Below are 23,260 nucleotides of genomic sequence, written 5' to 3' on the forward strand. Positions count from 1 at the left end.
ATGAATCTCATATCCCCGTCAACGCTGTTCCTACATCTTCTGACGCTCCTTGGGCTAGGGGCGCTCGTCTCTGGTCTGGGGTCGCAATGCTCTGCACCCGTCACCAGTGGAACTGCTGCTCCTAGTGCGCCGTTCTGGATGGAGCAGATCCAACACCAAGGCAGCGCCCCGTTCAATAGCAACCCCGGCGGGTACCAAGTCTTCCGCAATGTTAAGGTATGTTTTTCGTTTTCGTCCCTTCTAGGTATGCTCGAGGCTAATTGTGTATTCTTATAGGACTTCGGCGCCAAGGGCGACGGCGTTACGGATGATACCGTGGCTATAAAGTTAGTCTTTATCTGTGTCATCTGTTTGTGGACGCTCTTGTACTGACCTCTCATAGTAACGCCATTGCCTCCGGAAACCGTTGCGGCAATGGCTGTGGTCAATCCACGTAAGAGACTTGCGTGTCTTTCGTCGATCCTGACCTGATCACCGCGCGTCTTCACAAGAACTTCTCCTGCGGTCGTATACTTCCCTCAAGGGTATGCAGAATACTCCATATTGCGCGATCATTCTGACTGACACACCATACAGAACATACCTCGTCTCGGCACCCATTGTCTCCTACTTCTACACACAGCTGATCGGAGATGCCAAACATATACCCTCCCTCGTCGCGAGCCCTAACTTCCAGGGTATCGCAGTAATCGGTATGTGTCTTTCCTTACCTCGTGCGAACGTGCGAGCTCACCCGATTCCGTCTCTTCTCAATAGACGCGGATCCGGGCTGGTACGTCAACCAGAACAACTTGTAAGTACCTCCGGTGGTCGAGTGTCGTTCGACACTTCATGCTACGCCCAGCTACCACTCTATTCGGAACTTCCATATCGATGTCTCGCGGATGCCCACTGGCGCCTCGGCGACTGGGATCCATTGGCAAGTATCGCAGGCGACTTCCCTCATCAACATCGTCTTCCAAATGTCCACTGCGGCCGGCAATGCCCACCAAGGTTCGTCGCACTATCCCGGCTCTGCGAAGCTTCCGGAACTGATCCGCTGCACTATGATAGGTATCTGGATGGAGAACGGAAGGTATGTTGACGCATCGGATGCCTGTATCAGGTTCATGAGCGAGTATGCTGATCGATCATTCTTATTAGTGGTGGCTTTATGGGCGGTACGTCGGAAGTTCAGCGCAGTGGCAGTTGACCATACTGAGTATCTGGTTCAGACCTTGTCTTCAATGGCGGCAAGTTTGGTATGTGGGTCGGCAACCAACAGTAAGAGCGATCACTTGCCTCCTGGCCGAGATTCAGAAGCTAAAGGGGAATCGGTCACAGGTTCACTGTTCGCAACATCACAGTCAACAACGCCAACACTGGTAAGCTCGATTCTCATCGTGAGCTATGCACACTTGACTGACGCTCTATCAACAGCTGTACGCTTCTTTTGCTCGGAAGCTATACCAACATAGCTCACCATTCTGTCCAACAGGTCTACGGGTTGTGGAACTGGGGATGGACCTTCCAAGGTACGCTCCTATTCAAGAAGACCATCTTCGCTTACTGATGTGCGCTTCGCGCAGGCGTCACGATCAACAACTGTCAGGTCGGTCCTGCACTGAGCCTCCTCGCATCCGTGATCGAAACTAATGTCGCGTCAAGGTCGGGTTCGATCTCGCCACAGGGGGCACCACCCAGGACAGCCAGGGCGTCCAGGGCGAGGCAATCATCGACGCCGTTGTAACTAACACCCCCGTCTTCGTACGGAGCTCTCAAGCGAGCAACGGTGCCCTGCGTGGGTCTCTTGTGCTCAATAACATCAAGCTCAACAATGTCCCGATCGCGGTCGGCGTCGTGGGCGGCGCTGTAGTGCTCAATGGAGGGACCACCGCGATCAACTCGTGGGCGCAGGGGAACGTGTACACGGGCACGAACGCGAACGGCCGCTTCATCCAGTCGAACATCGCCGCGATCAACAAGGCTGGCAGCCTGCTCGACTCCTCGGGTAGGATTTTCGGGAAGACGCACCCGCAGTACGCGAATTATGCGCCTGGCCAGTTCATCAGCGTCAAGTCGCAGGGCGCGAAGGGCGATGGGCAGACGGACGACACCGCTGCCATCCAGGCCGTGTTTGACAAGGTTCGTTTCATCTCCGTCTCTGCGGTCTGGTGGAAGCAATGAGACTGACGGTATCACGCTGTCTTTGAACAGTTTGCGGGCTGCAGGGTCATTTTCTTTGACGCGGGTGTCTACGTCGTGACGAACACGATCACCATTCCTGCGGGTAGCCAGGTCGTTGGCGAGGCATGGTCGACCATACTCGGGACTGGCAATGCCTTCTTCGACTACAACAATCGTATGTCTGCAAAGTCCATGCGTGCTAACGGAGTCGTGCTCATTACGTTTATAGCGAAGCCCGTTATTCGAGCTGGCGCCAGTGGCTCGCAAGGCGTGCTTGAGATATCCGACATGATCTTCTCCACGCGTGGACCCAGTAAGCAAAACGCGCGATGAGAATCAGGCCACCACACTGACGTTCATTTCGCATCCTGCAGCCGCCGGCGCCATCGTGCTGGAATGGAACGTGCATGATCCCGCAGGCCAGCAAGGCGCCGCGGGCACTTGGGACACCCATATCATCCTCGGCGGAAGTGCGTCCAACCCTAGACGGCGTCGCGCGCGGAGTTGGCTGACTGCTTCTCGGCAGAGATCGGCACGAACCTGCAGGCAAACAACTGTCCTACTTCCGGATCTGGAGGCAACAACTGCTTCGCGGCCTTCCTCGCGCTGCACCTGACCCCGTCTTCGAGTGCCTACCTTGAGGTACGTCTCCTCCTGAGTCCCATGACTCAAACTCACCGTGTTCGATTTCTCGCTCAGGGCCTGTGGGTATGGACCGCCGACCATGATTTGGACCAGGGCCCACAAATCGACATCTACACTGGGCGCGGGATCATGTCTGAGTCGCAAGGACCCGTCTGGATGATCGGAACAGCGAGTGAGTGCCCTCCGTACACGCGCGCCCGAGTGCGTCCGCTGACCGCAACGCAGGCGAACACAACATCCTGTACCAGTACTACCTCGTGAACGCGCAGAACCACTACATGGGCCTGATCCAAACCGAGACGGTACGTCCATCCGAGCCTCCACCGCTCCCGCGCGCAGGTGACGAACACGCGCACCGCGCGTCCTATCCACAGCCGTACTTCCAGCCGAACCCTGTCCCGCCTGCCCCGTTCATCCCGAACTCGGCGTACAAGGATCCGTCGCTCGGGCCGGGCGCGGCGTGGGCCCTCACGGTGTCCAACTCGCAGAACATCCTCGTCTTCGGTACGTCACTCCAAATTGGCCGCCCTGCGTCCATCCCGAGTGCGCTTCTCACCTTCATCCCCGCGCAGGCGCCGGGCTCTACAGCTTCTTCCAGGTGCGTGGGATCCCGCTGCCGCTCCGCTCCGAGCCCCGGATGTATAGCGCAAGTGCTCACCGTTTGTGATTCTGTGCAGAACTACGGGCAGGGGTGCTTGAACACGTTCAACTGCCAGCAGCAGATTGTGAACATCGACTCGGCGTCGACGGTCGCGATCTACAGCCTCTCGACGGTCGCGTCGCAGTTCCAGATCAGCGTCAACGGCCAGGGCGTCGTCCCGAACTCGGCGAACAGGGCCGGGTTCGCGCAGACGGTGACATCGTGGACGCGGTCATAGTCGAGGACACCGGGGTCACAAGGAAAGAAGGTCTCACAGCGCGAGAAGGTCCGGGTCGAGGGAAGGAGAAGGGGGTTGGAGCGCAAAGGAAGGTGCATCGAGGGCGCCCTGGGGGGCATCGGGAGGCCCGCCGGAGGCGTGGTGACCCGGAGGGGGCGTGCGGAGGGCTTGCGTGTTTCTTCCTTTCTGTGTGCTGTCTTCATTCGGGTTCTTACGTACCTTCTTCTTTCATTTACGACACGCCTCGACGATATCCACGGGCTTCACGAGCTGTTGTATTGTGCCACCCGCACGCATGTGTTTGTATCAATCGTTAATGCGCCACCACTGCCTGTTCCCGCGAGGTGTGTGAGAGATCTGCCCAGCAGCTTGGGGGCACGCCGGGGCGCGTAACGTGCTGGCGATCAGCAGTGCTTCAACCTTACCTGAGCGATAGATAGCTACTGAGATGCGGCAGTAACTTTCAACTTCTATCCAGAGTCGGCCATCTGGTACTGTATGAACTTCGATCATTGCGTGAGATTGGCCCGAGACGCCACTGCAGGGAAGGTACTCACCGCACGCAATGTGGCACTTTCGGGACGCCGTCACGGTAATGACGCTTTTGGCTGTACCTGCGTCCAGATATCTTGATGCCTCTACTTGAGAACCCGGGGTGCCCAGGGCGACCCGTGCTGCGGGTGTCCACCTGCCGGAGGACGCAGTCGAGATGTGTATGCCCGAGGTGGTGGGTATTCCGGAGCACGACAAGCCTAGGCTCGGAAGACCGTGTGTGACACACTATGGCGGAATCCCTGAGCTGACGGGGTGATTCAGAGACTGCTATAGATATTTGGTATTTTATTGGGGCGGTCCGCACCATGTGCGAGGTTAACATAATGCTTCGTGTGTTGCTGTCCTGCAACACACGGCCGCAACATCAGACGGAACAGCCACGCAGGTGCATCTGTTCACCTGCCCGCCGCGCCCGAGTAAGGGCGAATGCGAGCGGGCATCCCTCCGATGCTGGCCGCAACGAAGCCAGGTTCTAAAGGACAGCGGGGTTCCAAGCAGCACCCGAGGATTCCAATCGGTTTGCGTCGGACGCGCCAAGGGCAATTTGCATGGCCCTCAGGACAAACCGGTTAGTGTCCAGTCTATGTCGCATTTACAGCTCCGAATGGATTGTGGACGCACCTAGAACGACGGCGAGCACGGACTGCGCGATCGTGCGTCGTGTGTCGTACGTCGAACCATCGAATGAACAAAGATGGATTGGTGGAAGACGGGTTTAGCTCGGACGCCTGCAGTCAATGCGCGCTTTATCGTGATAGCTCGTTCCACGCGTCTGACCGGGGTTCCGATGTGTCGAGGCGTGCGTTGGCTTCTTGCCACTGGCGGCGCTTCCCCGGCCTCCGCGCTCAGTGCACGCGCCGCCCGCGGGGGTTGCGATCTGGATACCATCGCGATTCCCATCGCCAAGCCTGCATTTGGAAGTGCCGCCTGTTGTTGTTATGTGGCCTGGAAAGATGCCGGTGAAGGTTTAGTTTGGGCACAAAAGGCACTCGTGTGCGCATGCGGCAGGGGCAGGCAGGCGCACACAGTGGCGCCTGAGACGCGTTTCCTGTCTCGCACGGCGCGCATCATGCGACGCTGTGAGCGGATAACGCTAGGGCCGACCCATACGCGGTCCCGGGCGCAGATGACGGCGAAGTTGAGAGGGTTCTGGAGAGGGAGCGGGGGTGCAGGGTTCGAGTTCGCAGGCGCCTGCAAGAAGTCCGCGCTGATCACCCCGATGAGGGCAGCCAGGGCGTTTGACGAGATGTCCGAAGCAGGGGTGCGACGGCCAGGACCAGGAGCGAACGGCCGGGGGTTCGAGAGATCCGGACAATGCACGGACGTCCGTCGTGGGCTCTCCCAGCAAATATATTGGCCGGAGGCGGGGAACGCGCCTGGCGGGTAACGTGGGAAATACGGCCCGTCTTATAGGTGAGCGAGAATTTTGGCCGTTCCTTCGTCAAGGACTCCCTCCTTCTCCTCCTCGAGCACCCTCGCCTCTCGCCAGCGCATTGTCGCCTCCAGCGTATCCTGCTCGATCTATATGGTACTCTCGCCCCTCTGGTGCGTCCCTGTCACACTCTGCGCCTGCGGCAGCGCCCGCTGACTTCTGCCACAGCACACCACAACACCTGAACACCATTCACTTCGCACCCCTTGGCCTCTTCCTCGTCGACACAGACCGTCCTCCTTAGAACCGCTTGCGTCACCCAACCCCGCGCATATATCCACCTCGTTACCTATGGGCTAAACTCGTCACACTACTTCAACGGATTCAGGTCGCCTGCTCCGTCGCAACACAAAACTAACATCAACACACCTCCACTCAAGTCATAGACATAGAAACGCCTCAGGGCACCATACACCTCACTTTTAAGCACACGACTTGCGACCTCATCCACTACCGCTCCCAAGATGTACACCCTCAGGCCGACGTCTTTCTTCCGTCCGTCAAGCCGCCCCACCTCTCCCGTCCCAGTGCCGCCTGGCCGCCAGGACACTCCTCCCGTGGCCGCGACCGAACGGGTTGCTCGTCCACTCTCCAAGCTCTCCCTCTCCAACTTCAGACGGCCGTCGCCTTCTCCAGCCACAGGTCTTGCCTCCGTTTCGACGGTCGTACAGGATGGCTCCTTCATGGAGGTCCTCGGCCTGAAGCTTAGCGAAGCTGTGTCCAAGGCTCTCGCTCAGCCGTCTGGCCCTGGAGTCCCTGGTGAGCTGCTTGGCGGGAGACGGCCTATTCCTCAAGGTCGTGGGTATGCGCTCGGCGCATTGATCATCTCGTAAGTTATTCTCTCGTCCCTTTCATATGGATTTATGACTCAACCTCGTACAGTGAGGTTCAAGCCTCTCGCGAGAATCCGCATCTCTACCGTGCAGTCATCAGGACTCTCCAGCGGCCGCTGTCCGTCCTGCTTACCAACATCTCCACCAATCTCATTCCGCTCTTGTCCTCACCGGCATTTCACACTCCGGCGGCGCCTACTCCACAGGAACCATACCCGAACGCGACTCAGCTCCATGCGGTTGCCCTCGCGACCTTTGTTGGCGAGTTGTTGGAAGCGTTCGACGAGATTGGTCTGGGACTCGACGTCGACACGAGGGTTGAGAACCTGAAGGGCGTCCGCGAGGGTCTTGTCTCGATCGTCAAGAGGGTCGTCGAGCCTCTCATCAACGGCATGAAGAATGAGTTGATGCCTCTCCTCGACAGCTTGGAGACTGTCCCTCCTCCCCCGACAGCTACGACCAGCGTCGCTGGGAAGCCCTCCGCGGTTGTGAAGTCTCAGGCTCTTCACCCCTCGATCGTGATCCTCCAAGCGCGTATACCCCTTTACGCCCGCGCACTCTCGCGATACGTCGCGTCTGCGTACGCAGAGAGTGCACTGGCTTCCTTCGTCATCTCGCTCGTATGGCGTGGTCTAGTGGCCCTCTCGCACAGGCCGACACCACCGCAGTCACCTCCGGCATCGCCTGCCATGAACTCTACTTCGCTGAAGCCGAAGGATCCGAGGAAGCCTTCGACAACGCCTCCGGCCACTCCTCCAGCGGGGAAGTTTACCCTGAAGCTGCCGCCTTCGCGCCCTCCGACCCCACCGTCTCCGGGTCTGCGCGGGGCTACCGTTGTAGCGGATGCCCGTGCTCTGTACAACCTGCTGGACCAGCTCCCCAAGCCGTCTCAGGACAAGGAACAGACGCGCCTAGCACGCGAGGTCGTCGACGAGGCCTTCGATGGTCTCAGCTCGCTCATCGCTCTGCTGGAGTCCATTCAGCTTCACGCGACCCCTGCGCGGCCAGTCGCCCCCGGCGCAAGCCCCAAGGCCCCGCTGGCGGAGCTTGAGGCAGACTTGGAACTCCTCACGGCGGACCTGCCCATCGTTATCGCTACGCCAATCCTGCTCAGGACGTTCCTTCCCGGGGAGCGCCCCGTGCACAGCCTGCTCGGCTTGGCCGAGGCTGAGTACCGCAAGGGCTGCCTGGGCGGTTTCGGGCGCGCGGAGGAGTGCGGCATTGCGGTCGGACAGCGCGTGCTCGACGTGCTGCGCGCAGACCCCAATGTGCGCACGCACGAGGGTGCGGACGGGTTTCTCAGGTGGTTGACTCGGGAGCTGGAGGCTGCAAGGGCGGAGCGTGGGGAGGGCGAGATCGACGCCAAGCATTGACTATATGGCGGATACGCCTTCGCTTCGGCATATGGTTTCGAATGTGAACGCGAGTTCGGATGTGTAGCTGGACGTGGTCGTTCGCCAGCGGCATGTTTTGTCGGGAATGTTATCCTTATTGTTACCGTAGCGCAGTACATTATTATTGGTTCGACCCTCGGGCGACGTTTTCTCAATGGACGGGATTCCTGCACACGAACTCGCGTAGATGTGGACGGACATCGACTGTGTTTGCCTCTCCATCGTACGCTTTCGACGTTGTCTTCGCTGCTTTTGACATTGCTGTCATCGTGTTTAGGTTTAGATGTGTGTATATTAATAAGTTAGGAAACCCTTTTCAGACAACAGAAATCTCAGCCACCATGGGTGAAATGGTAAGATCACAAAGCACGTAGATGCATACAAACCAAATCGACGAGCTCGAGCGAACGGATAGTCGTTTAGGCGCCGGAAGGTTGGTATAGCGCGCGCCAAATTAGGAATGCCGGAAGGTGCCGGTGGTACTATACAGCTGTTCCCACAGCCACCGTCCACTGGTGCGGGATACTGGCAATTATCGAGAACATCGACGACAGCGACAAGACTAACGCCCCCCAGACAAGATGGTCCGTCTCGCTGCATGCTGCTCTGTCGGTTCTATGGCTAAACTATGCTGGTACTTTAGGCCGAGCAGAAGACCGCCCCCACCAACCCCATGAAGGAGCTTCGCATTGACAAGCTCGTCATTAGTGCGTACCCTCTGCTTTTGCCTGCAAAAAGCGGGCGTATTCAACCTCTGCGTGTCGCCCCCTACAGACATCTCGGTCGGCGAATCCGGTGATCGTCTGACGCGGGCGTCCAAGGTGCTGGAGCAGCTCACCGGTCAGACCCCGGTGACCTCGAAGGCGCGGTACACCGTCCGTCAGTTCGGTATCCGTCGTAACGAGAAGATCGCGGCGCACGTCACGATCCGGGGGCCGAAGGCGGAGGAGATCCTCGAGCGCGGCCTGAAGGTGAAGGAGTACGAGCTCATCCGCCGCAACTTCTCCGAGACCGGCAACTTCGGGTTCGGCATCCAGGAGCACATCGACCTCGGCGCGCGCTACGACCCCACGATCGGTATCTTCGGCATGGACTTCTACGTCGTGATGGGCCGCCCGGGCGCGCGGGTGGCGAGGCGGAAGCAGAAGAAGGCCCGTGTCGGGTTCTCGCACCGTATCAAGAAGGAGGACACGATGGCGTGGTTCAAGCAGAGGTTCGACGGTATCATCTTGGTGCGTACCCGTTGTCTTGCGGTCGAGAATGTAAGGCTGATGTTTCGCTTTTATGTACGTAGGCGAAGTAGAGAGGATTTGTATCATCAGTTTTTATGCCGTCGCTCTCTCCGCTATGATCCTATTGCTCGCCATGTACTCCCCACCGCACATGCACCAAAAGCACCCTACCATGGCATTTTTTCCACCGGAAACGCTTGCTGCTTCGCGAGTGATTTTTCGACGTGTGTGAGAACTATTGATAGGTTGCAGTGCTTTGCATTCTGCTTAGGGAAATTTCCGTTTATACCGCTGCTAGAGAACTGACAAGTTGTCTGAAGCTCATCGTTCCCTCAACCAGTGGAAGCAGGTAAATGTTTGCATTGGTTTACAGATGATGATGCTCAGACTCTACAGCTGCGTTTACATTCTAACGTACAAGAGTTCATCGTCGTCTAGCTGCTACCAGTTCAGCCACCGAACCTCGCCAGCCGCCTCCTCCGAATCTCCTCCATGCTCAGCTGTTCTGGGGGCTCTTCGACATCTGCTTCAGACTCCGTGTCCACGTCAGACGACGCCTGTTGCTGTATCGGGGGCGGCTGAAGCGCCGCAGATGCAGAGGTTGCGGAGGGATGGGAGGCCGGCGGCGGATGGACGATAGGCGGTGGGCTAGGTACGCGGAAGCCCTCTGGGACGCCCTCGAGCGACGCGCGCAGCGCAGCCTGCAGCTCCGCATCCTCGTCGTCGTACATTCTGTGCTGGTGCCACGCTGGTGGCGCAGCCGGTGCTGGGGGCTCGCTTGCCTGCTCCATGCGGCTGCCCTGCGCTTGCGCTAATGCCTCGCTCTCCGCGATCGCGCGCCGGAGCATCTCGTCCTCGTCTTCACCTCTGCTCGGGCCGCTCGGGGGTTGCGACCCACGCGTGCCCGCTTGAAACCGCGCGATCTCTTCCTCGTACTGCTCCTGCAGGGCCGCCTGCTGGTCGCGCTGCATACGCTTCAGAAGGGCCTGCTGTCGCGCCATGCTGGCTGCGACGGGGTCTTCGGGCTCCGCTTCGGCGGCGCGTGTGGGCGGATCTGGGATGTAGTCCTCGTCATCGTCATCGTCCTCGATGACTTCGTAGTCGGGCTGTGCTGCAGCGGGGGCGGACGCAGCCGCGACGCGAGAATAAGATGCAGATGACGAGGTTTGGAAGGACGTATGGCGAGTGCTCGTGAAAGAGAACGCGGGTGCCTCGTAGGTGCCTCCGGAGAGTGAGGCTTGGAGCGCGGCCTGCAGTTCCATGTCCTCGTCCTCTAGCCCTTCCACACCGGCGAATGGATGGGCGGACCTAGATGTGGAGGCAGTGGGGCGGGAGGTGAAGTTACCGGCCGCGGACTCGGAGATGTCTGCTGCGAACTCGTCAGCTTCGGTGCGGGAGAGGGCGAGCGGGCCTTCCGGATCGCGCTGGACCACGGCAAATACGGAGTAGCCTGTGGCGCGTATGATGAGTGACCAGTAACGCTACGCGCGCGTGCCACATGCAGGTTGGAGACTTACCTTCCGTCTCTGCCTGCTGGAGGAACATGCCGAGGTAAAGCTTGCCGATGCGCTCTGGTTTGGTGAGGAAGGAGTTGAGGTTGAACCAGTGGCCGTCTCCTGGGTCGGCGTCCAACGCAGGGTCCGGAGACACGCGCCCGAAGCGGCGGAGGGTGTACCAGTGCTGGGACTGGTTCAGGATGAAACCCATCTGGGTGCTGGGCATAGAGTTAGATTACCGGGGCGGTCGTGTGCTGCGAGATTGGGGCGTACTGCGGGTGGTCCTGGTACGGGCGCATAGCTTCGCTTCTCCAGCGTACGAGCCTGTAGGGAGTGAGTTAGGAACGCAAGCATGTCAGATGCGCGAGACAGCACGGACGTGAGGTTCCAGACTTTAAGGGCCTCCTCGAGTACTTGGACCGAGAAGAAGCCTATGGCGCTAAGGGTTAGTGCTGCAACGAGCGAGCGTAGGCCGTCTACGTACCTGTGTCGTCCATGTTGGTGCTGGTAGCGGCCGCAGCACCTGCCTCCTCTTCCAGATAGCCATGCTCGGTCTCGTCTAGCTTGCGCGCAATCTCGGAGAGATCAGGTGCAGTGAACTGTGGCGGGAGGTTTGTGAGCCACTCAGGTCACCAGAGAAAAAAGATGATTCACATATGATCCTTCTGTGAGTATGAGTGGATCTTGTTAGTAAGCTACAAGTACTTTAGTAGAGTACTCACGAAGCAGAGAGTTAAGGGCATGCTGGGCGCATAGCATGGAGCCCTCCTGCTGCTTCTCGTGGTAGATCAGCGGAATCAGGGCGTCGATGGAGGCCATATTGGAGTCGGTGGGTTGTTCTGCACGCCTTGATGTATCTATGTCCTGCTGGGAAGGTGACGGTAGAGATCAGGATAATCGTAGCGGGAGGCTGCAGTGCGCGGACTGACGCGTCTCCGTTACGCGTCCTGCTTGTGTATATCGGAATGCCCGAGGTCCTACCGCACCGCGCGTGTCTTATGTAAGCAGGAGTCACCGGGGGCCCGGAGAGTGCGCAGGCGCGCGGTGCATACGCGCCTCTGCATGCGCACGCGTCTCGAATCCGTCTTTCTCTCCACAAGTACCTACTTGCAGGCTCCTCGTCTTCGCTTTCGCCTCTAATCACCCCTTGAAGCATAGCTGGGCTATGATGGCTTTCCTGCGGCACCCGCTCTCGCGCCTCGCCCTTCTTACGCTCGTTTCCAGCCTCGCGGCCGCGCAGGATGACCCAAAGCCGTTTGACTGTCATCTTACCATCGGCGACCTCGACTACGACCTCACCAAGGCTGGTGGCGAGCATACGGCTACGCGTGAGGTCAAGGTGCCGCCCACGACGATAGAGGACAAGGTCACGTTCAACCTGTGTGCGGACCTCGAGCGCAAAAGCGACGTGCCATCAGAAGACCAGGTATATGCGCACCCAGTATCTCCAGCGGGAGAGTGAACGGAGGAGCTCATTGGCAGACCCGATAGTGCCCGGAAGGATCGCGCGCATGCCTCGTGCGCACGAACGTCAAGGACGGCCAGCCCAACCGCGTGTTCTCTGTCATTCCCGTCGCCAACTCATCCGCGGATGCAGTGACTGTCTCGGCTCTGCGCTGTGCGTCCACACTTCTCCTCCGCCTCCGTTTATGCATACCGAGAACGCCGAAGCTAACCACATCTCCTGATTTAGCACCCAAGGGCCTCGAGTTGACGTTCGCCGGCTCAACATACCCAAGCGTCCACGGGGACACGGATCCAATACCCCAGTTCCTCCATCTCAAGCTGCTGTGCTCGCCCGACTCCGAGCCGTCAGCTGTCAACTTCACCTCATACGATGGCAAGGACCTGCATTTAGAATGGAGCACTGTCGGCGCATGCGGGTTCGGTACACCCAAGGACGGGGAGAAGACACCGGACGACAAGGGAGACGACAGCGGTGGGTCTGGAGACCACAAGGAGGAGTCTGTCGGCTCCGGCCTCGGATATTTCTTCCTGATGTGAGTGGCACAGCATAAGCTTATTCGCGCTCCACGTACATGTGTATTGACCTACGAATGCAGATTCCTGCTCGCATTCGTGGCGTACTTTGGTCTCGGGGCGTACTACAACTACTCGACGTACGGCGCAAGCGGTGTTGACCTCATTCCGTGAGCAATTCTCAAGCTTTTATGTATCGCTGATCTTCTCACACATTCCTTGCGTTGCAGACACCGCGATTTCTGGAGAGAAGTGCCGTACATGCTGAGAGATGTCGTCTCACATCTTTGCTCGGCCTTCCGACCACGGCAAGCGAGCCGCGGAGGGTATATCGCCGTATGACCCGCTACGCAGCAGTAAGCTCTGCGTACGCGATGTCTGCTGCGGTAGGCAGCCGTCATGCCTGGGCTGCTGCAGCTGGATTTTGGCGCCGCGGTAGGTGACTCCGCGGCACTCTATCATGCTATTCTACTCCCTGGATTACAGTACCACACCTGCTATGATAACCACGGTAATTGCTTTGGACCCTGCTGTGCATTTCGTTATTTTGTGAGCCATTATCCCGCGGTGACTGCCGAGGATTCCTGGGACCTGGCCCCGTGTGATGTCCCTCCATTCTATGGACGAGAAAGTTGCTCCTGATGTTGCAGGACCTCCGCGGGAGATTCTCGAGACTCTCGACCGCAATCGACAATCGCGGGACCAAATGAGGGACCGATCCTGGTCCCGGGTGCGCGCCTGCGTCGCGGGAGCATCTGATGGAAGGGCGCGCCGACCGACGGCGCCGCTACGCGGGACTAGGCGGGGACCCTGTCCATCTTGAGACTCGCGATGGCAATGGCGGTTCCGTTATATGTGGGAGGCGCGTGGTTACCCGACGCCCATCCGTCCTGCCCTTTCCCTCCAACTATGAACTCGTCTGTGCCGTTTGCGACCCTACAGCTGCATTCGTGAGCTCAAGAACGACTGAAGCATGGCAAAATCCAAAGCCTACGTCGTCACCGTCGGCAAGAAGATCGGGGTGTTCACGAAATGGTGCGTGTCGAGCTCGTGCTGCCGCAGCATCGGTGTCGGGGCGTGCTTCAAGACGACATCGCGTCTGTCCGCGCCGTTCTCTCTTGCAAACCGACCTCTGTTGACGTCGACGACAAGTCCTAATGTGTTTTCCTGACGGCAGGCTCGACGTTGCTCCGCTCATTCAGAATGTCTCGAACCCGGTCTTCCAAGGGTTCCCAGACTGGGGCTCGGCCAACGATGCGTTCGAGGAAGCTTATGCGCGTGGGGAGACCAAGATCGTTAGGGACGGTCCTTCGAAGGGCGCACGGCCGAAGCAGGAACCTAGGCGAAGCACAGGGACTCGAAGCACGACGACTCTGTCGTCGGCCGGACGTGCGGCGCGCGACGCGATCATAGCCGAGGAACTAGAAGCAGCCAGACGCGAGAGCCAGCATAACAGCACCAGCGGTGTCACCGTAAGAGATGGCGAACGCGGCCCATCGACGAGGTCTATGACGCGGGCCCAAACCCAGCCGACGCAACAGGTGCCTCCGAGACAGCCAGAACCAAGAGTGCAGCAAGTACCACGTCCAGCCGTGCAAGGTCAAGCAAACCCGAAGAGCGCGTCCAGCAACCCGTCGACCTCGTCTTCGCCTCCAACGTGTGTCACCACAAGGGAATATGGCTCCGAGCCTGTCCAAGGTCCTCGGTATGCGCAGTCGCTCTCCTACGCGTCCGATACGTCCCCGGCCGTCCAGAGCGACGTGCACATGGCCTCGCCCGCGACGGGCAGCAGTGCGCTCGCGTCGAGTGACCGCAGGAGCGACGTTTCCTTACCATCGACGAACGCGACCAAGTACTTCCCCGCGGACTTTGCGATTCGCCCGCGCGACGCGTACACCAAGGCAAGAGAGCGCGACGCATCCAGGCTGCTTGTCCGAAGCCCGGCGCTGACCGTGTCCGAATACGCAACGCCATCAGGCTCTGCGCAGACCCGACAGTCCGAGTTGAGTCCCCTGGCATCCGGAAACCCGATGCCGCCTCCCGCGACGCAGTCCACGATCCTTCAGTCGCCTGTCGCGCCCGTGTCTCCGGCCACGAAGACCCGGCGGAGGAAGGTCGGCAAGGACTACAGCGACGCGAGCATCCAGGTGGACCGCCCAACTCGCAAGCGCGCTTACACAGTAGCCCAAGTTCAGGCGTCCGACGAGCGACAATATGCGACTGCAGAGGCTCAGACATCGCCCGCGCTGTGGGAGCGCGCGATGCCGCCGCCGCGCACGCCAAATGACACCGGAGGCGCCTCAGATGGTGCTCAGGGCGAGTGTGGGTGCGAGCATCCAGCGCATGTGTGCCGGCACTGTGGGCTCCCGGCGCGGGTCATGCAGTCGGTGGCGAACCATATCGCGACGCCGACGCTGGCCTCCCCTGTGTCTGTCGCATCCCCGGCGGCGGGCTCCTCTGTTGTATCACCGGCGCCGCGCTCTTCCGTTTCGACCCCGGGCAGGCGCTCTACTGTCGCGACCCCGTCGGCGCGTTCTCTTGAATCATCCCCGGCGGCGCACCCTTCTGTGACATCTCCAGCCTCGCGCTCCGCTGTGGCATCTCCAGCGTCGCGCGCCTCCGTCTCGTCTCCAGCGAAACACTCCACGGTCGCGTCCCCGGCGTTGCGCTCGTCCGTCACGTCTTCTACGTGTTTCTCGTCTCCCTTAGCGTACACATCGCTGGCCTCGTCCCCACCGTCCTCTTCGGCAAGGACCTCGCCAGCTTCGTTCCATTCCGCGCGGTCCTCAGCGCAGTCTTTGCTTGGAGGGCATACCCCTCTGTTAGGATCCAGCGAGAGGCGGTCGGCGTCGGCCGCGTCCGCAGCAAGCCTGCAGGAAGGCTTGGATGCGCTGGTCCGGTCAACGCCGGCGAGAAGCGGCGGCGCGTCCGCGGTGACGCACGACATATCGTTTGACCCGCGCTCTCCCATCCAGAGGGGCACGTTGATCCCGGCAGGGTAAGTAACCATGCCGTTCTTGTCTGCGGCGCTACAAGGTCAAGCTGATACTCACAACGGTGTGTGGCAGGTCCGGGTTCAACATGTTCGTGCGGCCATCGCCCACCTTGGCTCCTTTGGATAGTCTCTTGTTCTCATAGTCTTGGTTTGTTTAGAAACTGAAATCTTCCGACACTTCTCTTGCTATCGTGTTGTCTTGTGTATGTATCTTGTGGATTATGCTCATGTGCCCGTTTGTCTTCCGTTGAGGGGGAGTTGAACGCTCGATTGCTCACACTGGCCACGGGGGGAAGGAAGAGCACCGGGCGCTGCTTGGGCTGTGCGTGCTCTTATATACATCCCTCGGGGCCTCTCCCACTGGGCCGACCGTTGCGGTCCCGGGATGAATGACAAACGGGATGGGAACATGGTCCAAGAAGGGAGTATCGAATGCGGAAGGTGCGTTCCCCTTTCGGAACTTGAATATCACCGGAGTCACTGCTCTGACTCGTCCATCACCGAACAAATACGGTCACTCTCAGGCAACGTTGCACATGCGTGTCTGTGTTGGCACAACGTATACGTAGTATTCCTCATGACTCCATACGCTCGCCCGCTAGCTGCGAGCGTGCTACTACGCATGCTCTACAATTGTGGCTGACTCGCGAAGGCGGCACCTGGGCTCTGATGCAGCAATCGCCCAGGGTCTCCGAGTTCGTCTAGGATGAACACAGATGAGTACTTGCATACCGTAGCGTGGTGTACGTCGTTTTGCTGATCTATCAGTACAAGTACTAGGCCTTCGTCCATGTGAATCGTCGACTCGGAGAACAAGTTACTGATATCAACACGCTTGACTACCCGGCCGTTTGCGCAAAACAAGGTGACCGTTGTCTACTACAAGGATATCTCAAGGTCCCCATCCACAAGGAGTCATTTGGTCAAGTGGATAAGGATTCTGAAGTGCTTATGACCCTGATACAAGAACGCGGTTGACTTTGTGATACACATCTGGAGGGTTGACCCGGTCGTTGATCCACCCTCCGAGGGTCTCGGGGTTCCTCGTCTGGATGTACACAATTCCAGGACCGGTGAAGCTAAGATTGAATGAGGTCAGTGTCGTGTCATAGGCCGTACGGACCCACAAACACTCACCGGCAGACAGAGTCCTCATCCGTGTTCATGCTGGAGAAAAGCCCGCCTGCGTCGATGTCCTCGTCCTTACATGTGGCCGTCCACGCGACAAGGTGACCTTTGTCCACTGCGACGCCTGTCAGCGTCACAGACCCTCGAAAATGAAGGAACAGAACGACGCACCGATCCACTGCTCGCCAGGTTGGAGGGTCCGCGAGTAGATCGCCCCCAGACTGGTAATCCACATTATTCCGGCCCCGATCACGTTATACGCGGAGAGAAATTCCCCGGACACTGCGAACAGTGTGAGTATTACGACCGCACCTAATTCGTGCGCAGGACCGCGAGGAGACAACGTACACAACGCCTTCCCGACACCCTGGGACTTGTTTTTGTGTGTAACGCCGATCGTGCACGCAAGGTAGGCGTCTTTTCCGACGCTCCACTGGGTATGGCCGTCAAGGTAGATGGGTACGATGTCCCCCCACGTCGAGGGCGCGATCATAACCTCGCCGGGACCGGTGAACGTCGACTCTGACATCTACGAAACAGAATCGTTAGCAAATGCAACCATGACATGCACCAAGCTCAATACAACTAATGTATGGTACGCACTTTATCACCTGAGAGCAGCTTTGCCACGCTGAACTTGAGCTTTCCCTTGATCTTGACCGTAGCATCCATTGCGACCATGCTGCCGGACTTCGCCTTCACCTCGGCGCCCGGCTCCAGCTGAAGGAAGAGCATCGAGTTGCTGTCGCGGTAGTTGATGCGGAACTGCACGCCCTCGATCTGGCCCGTCATGGGGAGGCTCGACGCGCCGGCGCCGCCCTGCGGGGATGGCGCTCTACGCGGGGGCAGCGGAGGGGGTGTGCCGTTGGAGAAGTAGGGCTGGTGGTAGTGTACGGGGTAGCCAGGCGCGGCTAATTGATCAGCGTATCCGGGACCAGGGGCAGGGTAGCCAGAGGGCGAAGGCTGGCCGGCATAGGCTGGCTGGGAGTACGAATGTTGGTAGGCCATGCGGTGCTGGAGGTGTATGGGGAGTGGGGGGAGTGGGTGGTGCTCCCTAATATCTGAGTGAGATGTGAACGAGGGCGGTGGTGTGCGACTTCATCCGCCCAGGTTTTATATATTAGTAGGATTTTATTCTTGCGGGTATCCCCGCTCAACAGGAAGGGCTGCCTGATATGAGTAGGTTCTTGGGTGAAGGCGCTGTGTGCCATATGTCGCCGTCAAACGGATCGTTCCGTGCGGTTTGATTGGCAGGAGGCCGTGGGTGTGGCAAGTTGGCCTTGCGCACTGTGTGTCTTAGGCTCTATATCTGATCAGTCGCACCATAAGTAATTATACCGCCGGACAGCGATTTATAGTAGAAACTCGCAGGAGATTTGGTCACTGATCCGAGCTAGAAAGTCATTACATGAGTCCTCTCGAGTCGGAGGGAGGAGTCGACGTCGACCAGCTGCAGGAGACTCAGAATCACGGACGAAGCGCTAAGCAGTGTATACAGAACTCTTATAGAGTGCGAAGGCAGTGCAAAGGCGCACAAGTAGTACACACTGAGCGCTGAACTTTGAACGCCGAGCACCGGATCCGGATCCTGTAACAAGTTCTGCGGCCAGTGATTCATTGACAAAAGATCTCTCTCAGCTTCTCAGTTTTGCTCTTCTCAGTCGTTCCCATTCTGGTGTGCTGGGTATGAATTCCCCCGGATACACCGGCAGGAGGGCCACTATGCATGTTCTACGATCGTGGTCGACGAGGGCGGCACCTGGGCTCTTATCCACTCTCCCAGCGTCTCCGGGTTTCTCGTCTGGATGTAGATCACTCCAGGGCCAGTGAACCTAGAATAATCATGGGTGAGCATTTGCATATCACGGCGAGTTGTATGCCGCTTCGCTGACTCACCGGCAGACTAGGCCTTCGTCTGTGTGGGACATCGAGAACAGGCCGCCGGCGTTGATGCGCTCGACTTTGTACCCCGCCGTCCATGCAACGAGGTGGCCATTGTCGACTGTAAATACCAGTCAGATACTCGTTCCTCTGGCTGGTATTTCCCGCGCAATACGTACCAATCCACTGCTCTCCCGGCTGCAGCGTCCGCTGGAAGATCGCGCCGAGGCTCGTCACCCACATAGTCCCTTGGCCGGTGACCTGCTGGACAAAGAGGCCTTCCCCCGAGACTGTTGTATCATCCCATCTGTCAGTACCTTACCACCAGAAGATCAGCCAGAGCACGTACAAAGCGCCTTCCCGAAGCCTTGTGACTTGGCGGTACGGCTGACGCCAGGAGTAGACGCAAGGAACGCGTGCTTCCCGACATTCCACGGCGTCTGCCCGTCCAGATGGATCGGCACGATATCGCCCCATATCTCAGGCGCCAGGAGGACCTCTCCAGGCCCAGTGAAGAGCGACTCCGTCATCTACGCACGCGCCCACCGCCCGTCAGCGCTCGTCCGAACTACGCTTCCCGCGCGGGCGGTCCGAGCAAGTGACTCACGTCGCTCCCGGTGAACATCTTCTTCATGCTGAACTTGAGCTTGCCCTTGATCTGCACCGTCGCGTCCATCGCGACCATGCTCCCCGGCTTCGCCTTGATCTCGTACCCCGGCTGCAGCCGCAGGTAGAGCATGCTGTTGCTGTCGCGGTGGTCGATCCGGAACTGCGCGCCCTCAACCTGCCCCGTCGTCGCGATGTTCGACGCGCCCACCGCGGGTGGCGCGTGGTGCGCGTGTTGCTGGGGAGCCTGAGGGGGAGGGGGTCCTTGGCCGCCGTAAGGAGGGTTGGGGCCGCCGGCGCCGGGGAACCCGCCGGGGTAGCCTGAGTGCGCAGCTTGGCCAGGGTAACCTAGGTTTGCTTGGGGGTATTGTGGGGAGTAGGACATTTTTGTTGATAGTAGATGTGAGTGCGAGAGGTATGCCGGGTAGAGTAGCTGAGGGAAGTATGAGACTAGCTCTGAGCGCACCGATGTGCTTATATTCCCGTGTCGCTACAGCCTCTTCGTGGCGCTCAATGCTTGCATCTTGATGGAAGACATAGGTTTGCAGATGGTGTCCACGCCGACGCCGGCATTTCTGACTGTGGCCCGTCAGCAGGTACGTTTTGAGCTTCCGATGACGTTCTGCGCAAACGGTGGATTGTAGTACCGGGCTTCGAATACGCGCGGGGCTTTCGGGGGTAGAGCCAAGAGCGGAATCAGACGTCGACCGTGTCTGCAAAGGAGCGCGAGGCACTGCAGGCGCGGTTGCGAAGGCGCAACATGTTGAGCGACGGGCGCGAATTGCGCAAGATCATTGTCGAGGCGTAGAGGGCCCTGGCGAAATGATCTGTTCATGTGATGGAGGGATTTGATAACAAATGCGATGAATCTGAAATCTATGCAGTGCACTCACATGTTTGTTCTTGCGTTGTATGCTCTGGTAGGCTCTGACCTTGCAGCTGCAATCGGTGAGCGAGGCTGATCATCTAACGCTGGTCAAGTTGTATGTCATCAAAATCAGTGGCAAAAGTCAATGAGATCGCGATGCGATGCATCTTCCTGGAATAACCCCATCGAACATCGCGACCGCGTAGATCAAAAACACTGGAGGCGGTGCTTTACGCCTCTTGATATTACTTACAATGGTATACATGCCAAAGCCTAGTACACGGGATATTCTGGACTGCGAGTCTACGAACACCTTACGAGTTTTGAGGGACCTGGTCTCTTATCCACTCTCCGAGAGTCTCGGGGTTCCTCGTCTGGATGTACACAATCCCGGGGCCGGTAAACCTAGGGTTTGGCCGGATCAGTTTCGTGGCGCACGCCGCGCGGACCCACAACTAGAACTTACCGGCAGATGAGGCCCTCGTCGGTGTGCGAGCCGGAGAAGAACCCGCCCGCGTCGATGCGCTCGACCTTGTACTTGGCCGTCCACGCGACAAGGTGGCCGTTGTCCACTGCGACACCTGTCAGCATCACAGAATTCGAGCACAACATTCACTGAGATACACACCGATCCACTGTTCGCCAGGCTGCAGCGTCTGCGAGAATATCGCCCCCAGACTCGTAACCCACATCATGCCGCCGCCCACTACATTGTGCACGAAAAGGCCTTCCCCGGAGACTGTGCGGGCAGTGTCAGCATCTACATACCGATCCGCGGCAGATAAAACGTACATAGCGCCTTCCCAACGCCCTGCGACTTAGTAGTGCGCGAGACGCCCATCGTGCACGCAAGATACGCGTCTCTCCCGACGCTCCATTGCGTGCGGCCGTCGAGGTGGATGGGCACAATGTCGCCCCAGGTCTCAGGCGCGACCATGACTTCGCCGGGACCGGTGAAAATCGACTCGGACATCTGGCAATTAGGATCACCGTCAGCGAATACGATAGCACGCGTAATTTGTCCGTAGCCTCGTACCTCGCCGCCTGTGAGGAGCTTCTTCACGCTGAACTTCAGCTTTCCCTTAATCTTGACGGTGGCGTCCATAGCCACCATGCTACCCGGCTTTGCCTTCACCTCGGCGCCCGGCTGCAGACGCAGGTAGAGCATCGAGTTGCTGTCGCGGTGGTCGATGCGGAATTGCACGCCCTCGATTTGGCCAGTCGTGGGCAGGTTCGACGCACCGGCGGCGGCCTGCGGGGGTGGCGCACCATGCGAGGGTGGTGGTCCGGGTGGAGGAGCACTGCCAGAGAAAGAGGACTGGTGGTGGTGTCCGGGGTAGCCAGGGGTTGGTGCTTGACCGGGGTATCCGGGACTAGGGGCAGGGTATCCGGAAGGCGAAGACTGGCCAGGGTAGCCTGGCTGGGGGTACGAAGGCTGGTAGGCCATGTTGTGCTGCTGGAGGTGTTTGGCGATAGGGGATGCTCTTTGGTATCTGGATGAGAGGTGAACGAGCGCGGTGGTGATTGAGCTAACCTCGAGTGCGCAGGTCTTATATAGGATCGCCCGAGCCAGAATTGCCACTCGAGAGGGGGTCTGTCTTAATTGAGTACGATCTCAGGTGACGATGCTGTGCGATACGCCACCGCCAAGCGGAGCGATGTCTGCGCATATTAAAAAGGCGGGAGGTGACGAAGGTGGCTCTCTCGCTCCCTCGCGCACGCTTCGTCGCCGTCTGATCACCGTGTCAGAATCGCACTGCCGCGGGCGGACACATGGGGCGTCGTATACGGAGAGCGGTGTCGGGTAAACAGGGGACATGATTGTCGTCTCAGACGACAAATAGCAGCGAAATGGGGGGAGAGATTTGATATCTTGTGAGTCTTGTGTGCGTTGCTTTTACCTAGTCGTGGAGTATCAGCAAGGTGTACGACGGCGAAGAAGCCCGATGTGTCCGGTCAGTAGAGTATCGGATTTGCGTACCTTTGTCATCTTCCGACGGGTGGTGTGCAATCTCCAAGCACGTACTGATTAGTACGTACATAGCCACGACCGCAAATCCAGGCGTAGTACTGGCTGGACGGCACACACAGCCCTGAGCCTCTATGAACGTGGGCTAAGTAAGGCGCTGCGGTCCCCGCACACCCGCTGAGAATGATCCCTTAAATTGAGGGAGAGACGGGTCGGAGTAGTACTAACTACGTGATATATGGCGAAGCTCTGAGGCCCAGTCGATACGTCGCAGTAGTATATATTTTTTGCTCGTGAATGTGACCGGAATAATTTGGAATTGATAGGCTTTACACTCCCCACAAGCCCCCGCTCTCTAAGCCTTGCGAGCAACGATCTCTCGATATGAGTTTCGTCGTAGGTAGAGACACTGGCAGCACAGTAACCCTTGCACTCAGTCGGAGTCAGTCGCTGGCAGTGACATCAGGACCCATGACAATGGTAGGGGAACCCTCTGCAGAAAGTCCCGAATTTCGGCCAAAATGTCCGGACAAAAGCGCCGAAATTTGGCCAAAAATGTCCGCCCGGGCGGAGGGTTGAAGGCCCTTTTTTGGCCATAAGCGCTCATTTTTGGCGCTCCAGACGTCCAGAAATGGTAATTTTTGATTAGGCGCTCGTTGACAGCCGAGGACCCTGGCGCTTAAACGGCGCTTAGCCCGCCTGAGGGTCCCGGACGGGCACTTTTGTCCGCGACCGGCCAGAGGGTTGGTCCCGATTTTGGGACCTTTTGTCCGTCTCGGCGGAGGCATAAGGGGGGTCTGGCGGGCCAATTTTGTCCGCCCAAGTGCTTGAGGTTCGCCTACCATTGTCATGGGTCCTGTGACATCGCTGCGTTGAGGGGAGACACGTGGATGCCACGCGAGCTATTCCCATAAGTGGAGGCGTGTGAAAACTGGACGCGCAAGAGGTACAGCCACCGCCGTGAAAAGGTGAGAATCCTGCACGGGATGATAAGCCGAATAATCCTACGGATCATTCTCAACTTCGGCCTTCTTTAAACTGCGCCGATATTATGGAAGTCTTGTCTGTATGTTCGAGCCCTTGCTGGCAACAGGTCCGGACTCCAAGGATCGCAAGTCGACGCCCTTGTTTTCTCTTAGGCGACCAAGACCAAGTAGCTGTAGCTTGTAAGATAATTTTAACGAATAGTTCCGGCGGCTGAG

General features: G+C 58.5%; 9 protein-coding genes across 9 annotated transcripts; 5 read left to right on the forward strand and 4 right to left on the reverse strand.

The window, feature by feature from the left end:
* TRAVEDRAFT_34683 (exo-beta-1,3-glucanase) lies at positions 1-3,689 on the forward strand (the record flags this gene model as incomplete). Its single annotated transcript, XM_008035493.1, has 24 exons — positions 1-216; positions 277-326; positions 383-433; positions 492-524; positions 577-692; positions 757-793; positions 845-993; positions 1,054-1,075; positions 1,144-1,160; positions 1,215-1,263; positions 1,324-1,364; positions 1,420-1,421; positions 1,478-1,514; positions 1,569-1,591; positions 1,648-2,124; positions 2,197-2,341; positions 2,396-2,479; positions 2,541-2,636; positions 2,693-2,808; positions 2,866-2,983; positions 3,037-3,113; positions 3,186-3,315; positions 3,384-3,409; positions 3,489-3,689. 24 exons carry the CDS (start codon positions 1-3, stop codon positions 3,687-3,689), a joined length of 2,313 nt encoding a protein of 770 aa, XP_008033684.1.
* A 2,354-nt stretch (positions 3,690-6,043) lies between these two features.
* Positions 6,044-8,215, forward strand: TRAVEDRAFT_26824 (uncharacterized protein). The gene is made up of 2 exons (XM_008035426.1): positions 6,044-6,505; positions 6,559-8,215. Exons 1-2 carry the CDS (start codon positions 6,141-6,143, stop codon positions 7,880-7,882), a joined length of 1,689 nt encoding a protein of 562 aa, XP_008033617.1. The 5' UTR covers positions 6,044-6,140; the 3' UTR covers positions 7,883-8,215.
* A 238-nt stretch (positions 8,216-8,453) lies between these two features.
* Positions 8,454-9,314, forward strand: TRAVEDRAFT_142588 (60S ribosomal protein L11). The gene is made up of 4 exons (XM_008036481.1): positions 8,454-8,487; positions 8,547-8,610; positions 8,678-9,135; positions 9,198-9,314. The coding sequence occupies exons 1-4, from the start codon at positions 8,485-8,487 to the stop codon at positions 9,204-9,206; spliced, it is 534 nt and encodes a 177-aa protein (XP_008034672.1). The 5' UTR covers positions 8,454-8,484; the 3' UTR covers positions 9,207-9,314.
* A 169-nt stretch (positions 9,315-9,483) lies between these two features.
* On the reverse strand, positions 9,484-11,511 carry TRAVEDRAFT_69557 (Josephin-domain-containing protein). Its single transcript, XM_008036482.1, has 7 exons — positions 11,354-11,511; positions 11,286-11,296; positions 11,116-11,230; positions 11,011-11,062; positions 10,905-10,955; positions 10,653-10,849; positions 9,484-10,585 (listed from the first exon to the last, which is right to left on the reverse strand). The coding sequence occupies exons 1-7, from the start codon at positions 11,448-11,450 to the stop codon at positions 9,585-9,587; spliced, it is 1,524 nt and encodes a 507-aa protein (XP_008034673.1). The 5' UTR covers positions 11,451-11,511; the 3' UTR covers positions 9,484-9,584.
* Positions 11,512-11,767: 256 nt separating this feature from the next.
* TRAVEDRAFT_26827 (uncharacterized protein) lies at positions 11,768-13,335 on the forward strand. Its single transcript, XM_008035427.1, has 5 exons — positions 11,768-12,057; positions 12,123-12,249; positions 12,325-12,631; positions 12,695-12,781; positions 12,842-13,335. The coding sequence occupies exons 1-5, from the start codon at positions 11,800-11,802 to the stop codon at positions 12,951-12,953; spliced, it is 891 nt and encodes a 296-aa protein (XP_008033618.1). The 5' UTR covers positions 11,768-11,799; the 3' UTR covers positions 12,954-13,335.
* A 185-nt stretch (positions 13,336-13,520) lies between these two features.
* Positions 13,521-15,840, forward strand: TRAVEDRAFT_26828 (uncharacterized protein). The gene is made up of 3 exons (XM_008035428.1): positions 13,521-13,646; positions 13,789-15,609; positions 15,680-15,840. Exons 1-3 carry the CDS (start codon positions 13,585-13,587, stop codon positions 15,747-15,749), a joined length of 1,953 nt encoding a protein of 650 aa, XP_008033619.1. The 5' UTR covers positions 13,521-13,584; the 3' UTR covers positions 15,750-15,840.
* Positions 15,841-16,416: 576 nt separating this feature from the next.
* On the reverse strand, positions 16,417-17,584 carry TRAVEDRAFT_142596 (DUF124-domain-containing protein). Its single transcript, XM_008036483.1, has 5 exons — positions 17,338-17,584; positions 17,083-17,263; positions 16,906-17,016; positions 16,744-16,849; positions 16,417-16,685 (listed from the first exon to the last, which is right to left on the reverse strand). Exons 1-5 carry the CDS (start codon positions 17,524-17,526, stop codon positions 16,556-16,558), a joined length of 717 nt encoding a protein of 238 aa, XP_008034674.1. The 5' UTR covers positions 17,527-17,584; the 3' UTR covers positions 16,417-16,555.
* Positions 17,585-18,418: 834 nt separating this feature from the next.
* On the reverse strand, positions 18,419-19,597 carry TRAVEDRAFT_142601 (DUF124-domain-containing protein). Its single transcript, XM_008036484.1, has 5 exons — positions 19,223-19,597; positions 18,965-19,145; positions 18,795-18,905; positions 18,631-18,736; positions 18,419-18,566 (listed from the first exon to the last, which is right to left on the reverse strand). The coding sequence occupies exons 1-5, from the start codon at positions 19,352-19,354 to the stop codon at positions 18,455-18,457; spliced, it is 642 nt and encodes a 213-aa protein (XP_008034675.1). The 5' UTR covers positions 19,355-19,597; the 3' UTR covers positions 18,419-18,454.
* Positions 19,598-20,367: 770 nt separating this feature from the next.
* Positions 20,368-21,536, reverse strand: TRAVEDRAFT_69561 (DUF124-domain-containing protein; the record flags this gene model as incomplete). The annotated part of the gene is made up of 5 exons (XM_008036485.1): positions 20,368-20,494; positions 20,556-20,661; positions 20,718-20,828; positions 20,882-21,062; positions 21,126-21,536. The coding sequence occupies 5 exons, from the start codon at positions 21,534-21,536 to the stop codon at positions 20,404-20,406; spliced, it is 900 nt and encodes a 299-aa protein (XP_008034676.1). The 3' UTR covers positions 20,368-20,403.
* Between the last annotated feature and the right edge of the window lie 1,724 nt (positions 21,537-23,260).

The sequence above is a fragment of the Trametes versicolor genome (genome assembly GCF_000271585.1).
Source record: "Trametes versicolor FP-101664 SS1 unplaced genomic scaffold TRAVEscaffold_2, whole genome shotgun sequence".
NCBI classification, from domain to species: Eukaryota; Fungi; Basidiomycota; class Agaricomycetes; order Polyporales; family Polyporaceae; genus Trametes; species Trametes versicolor.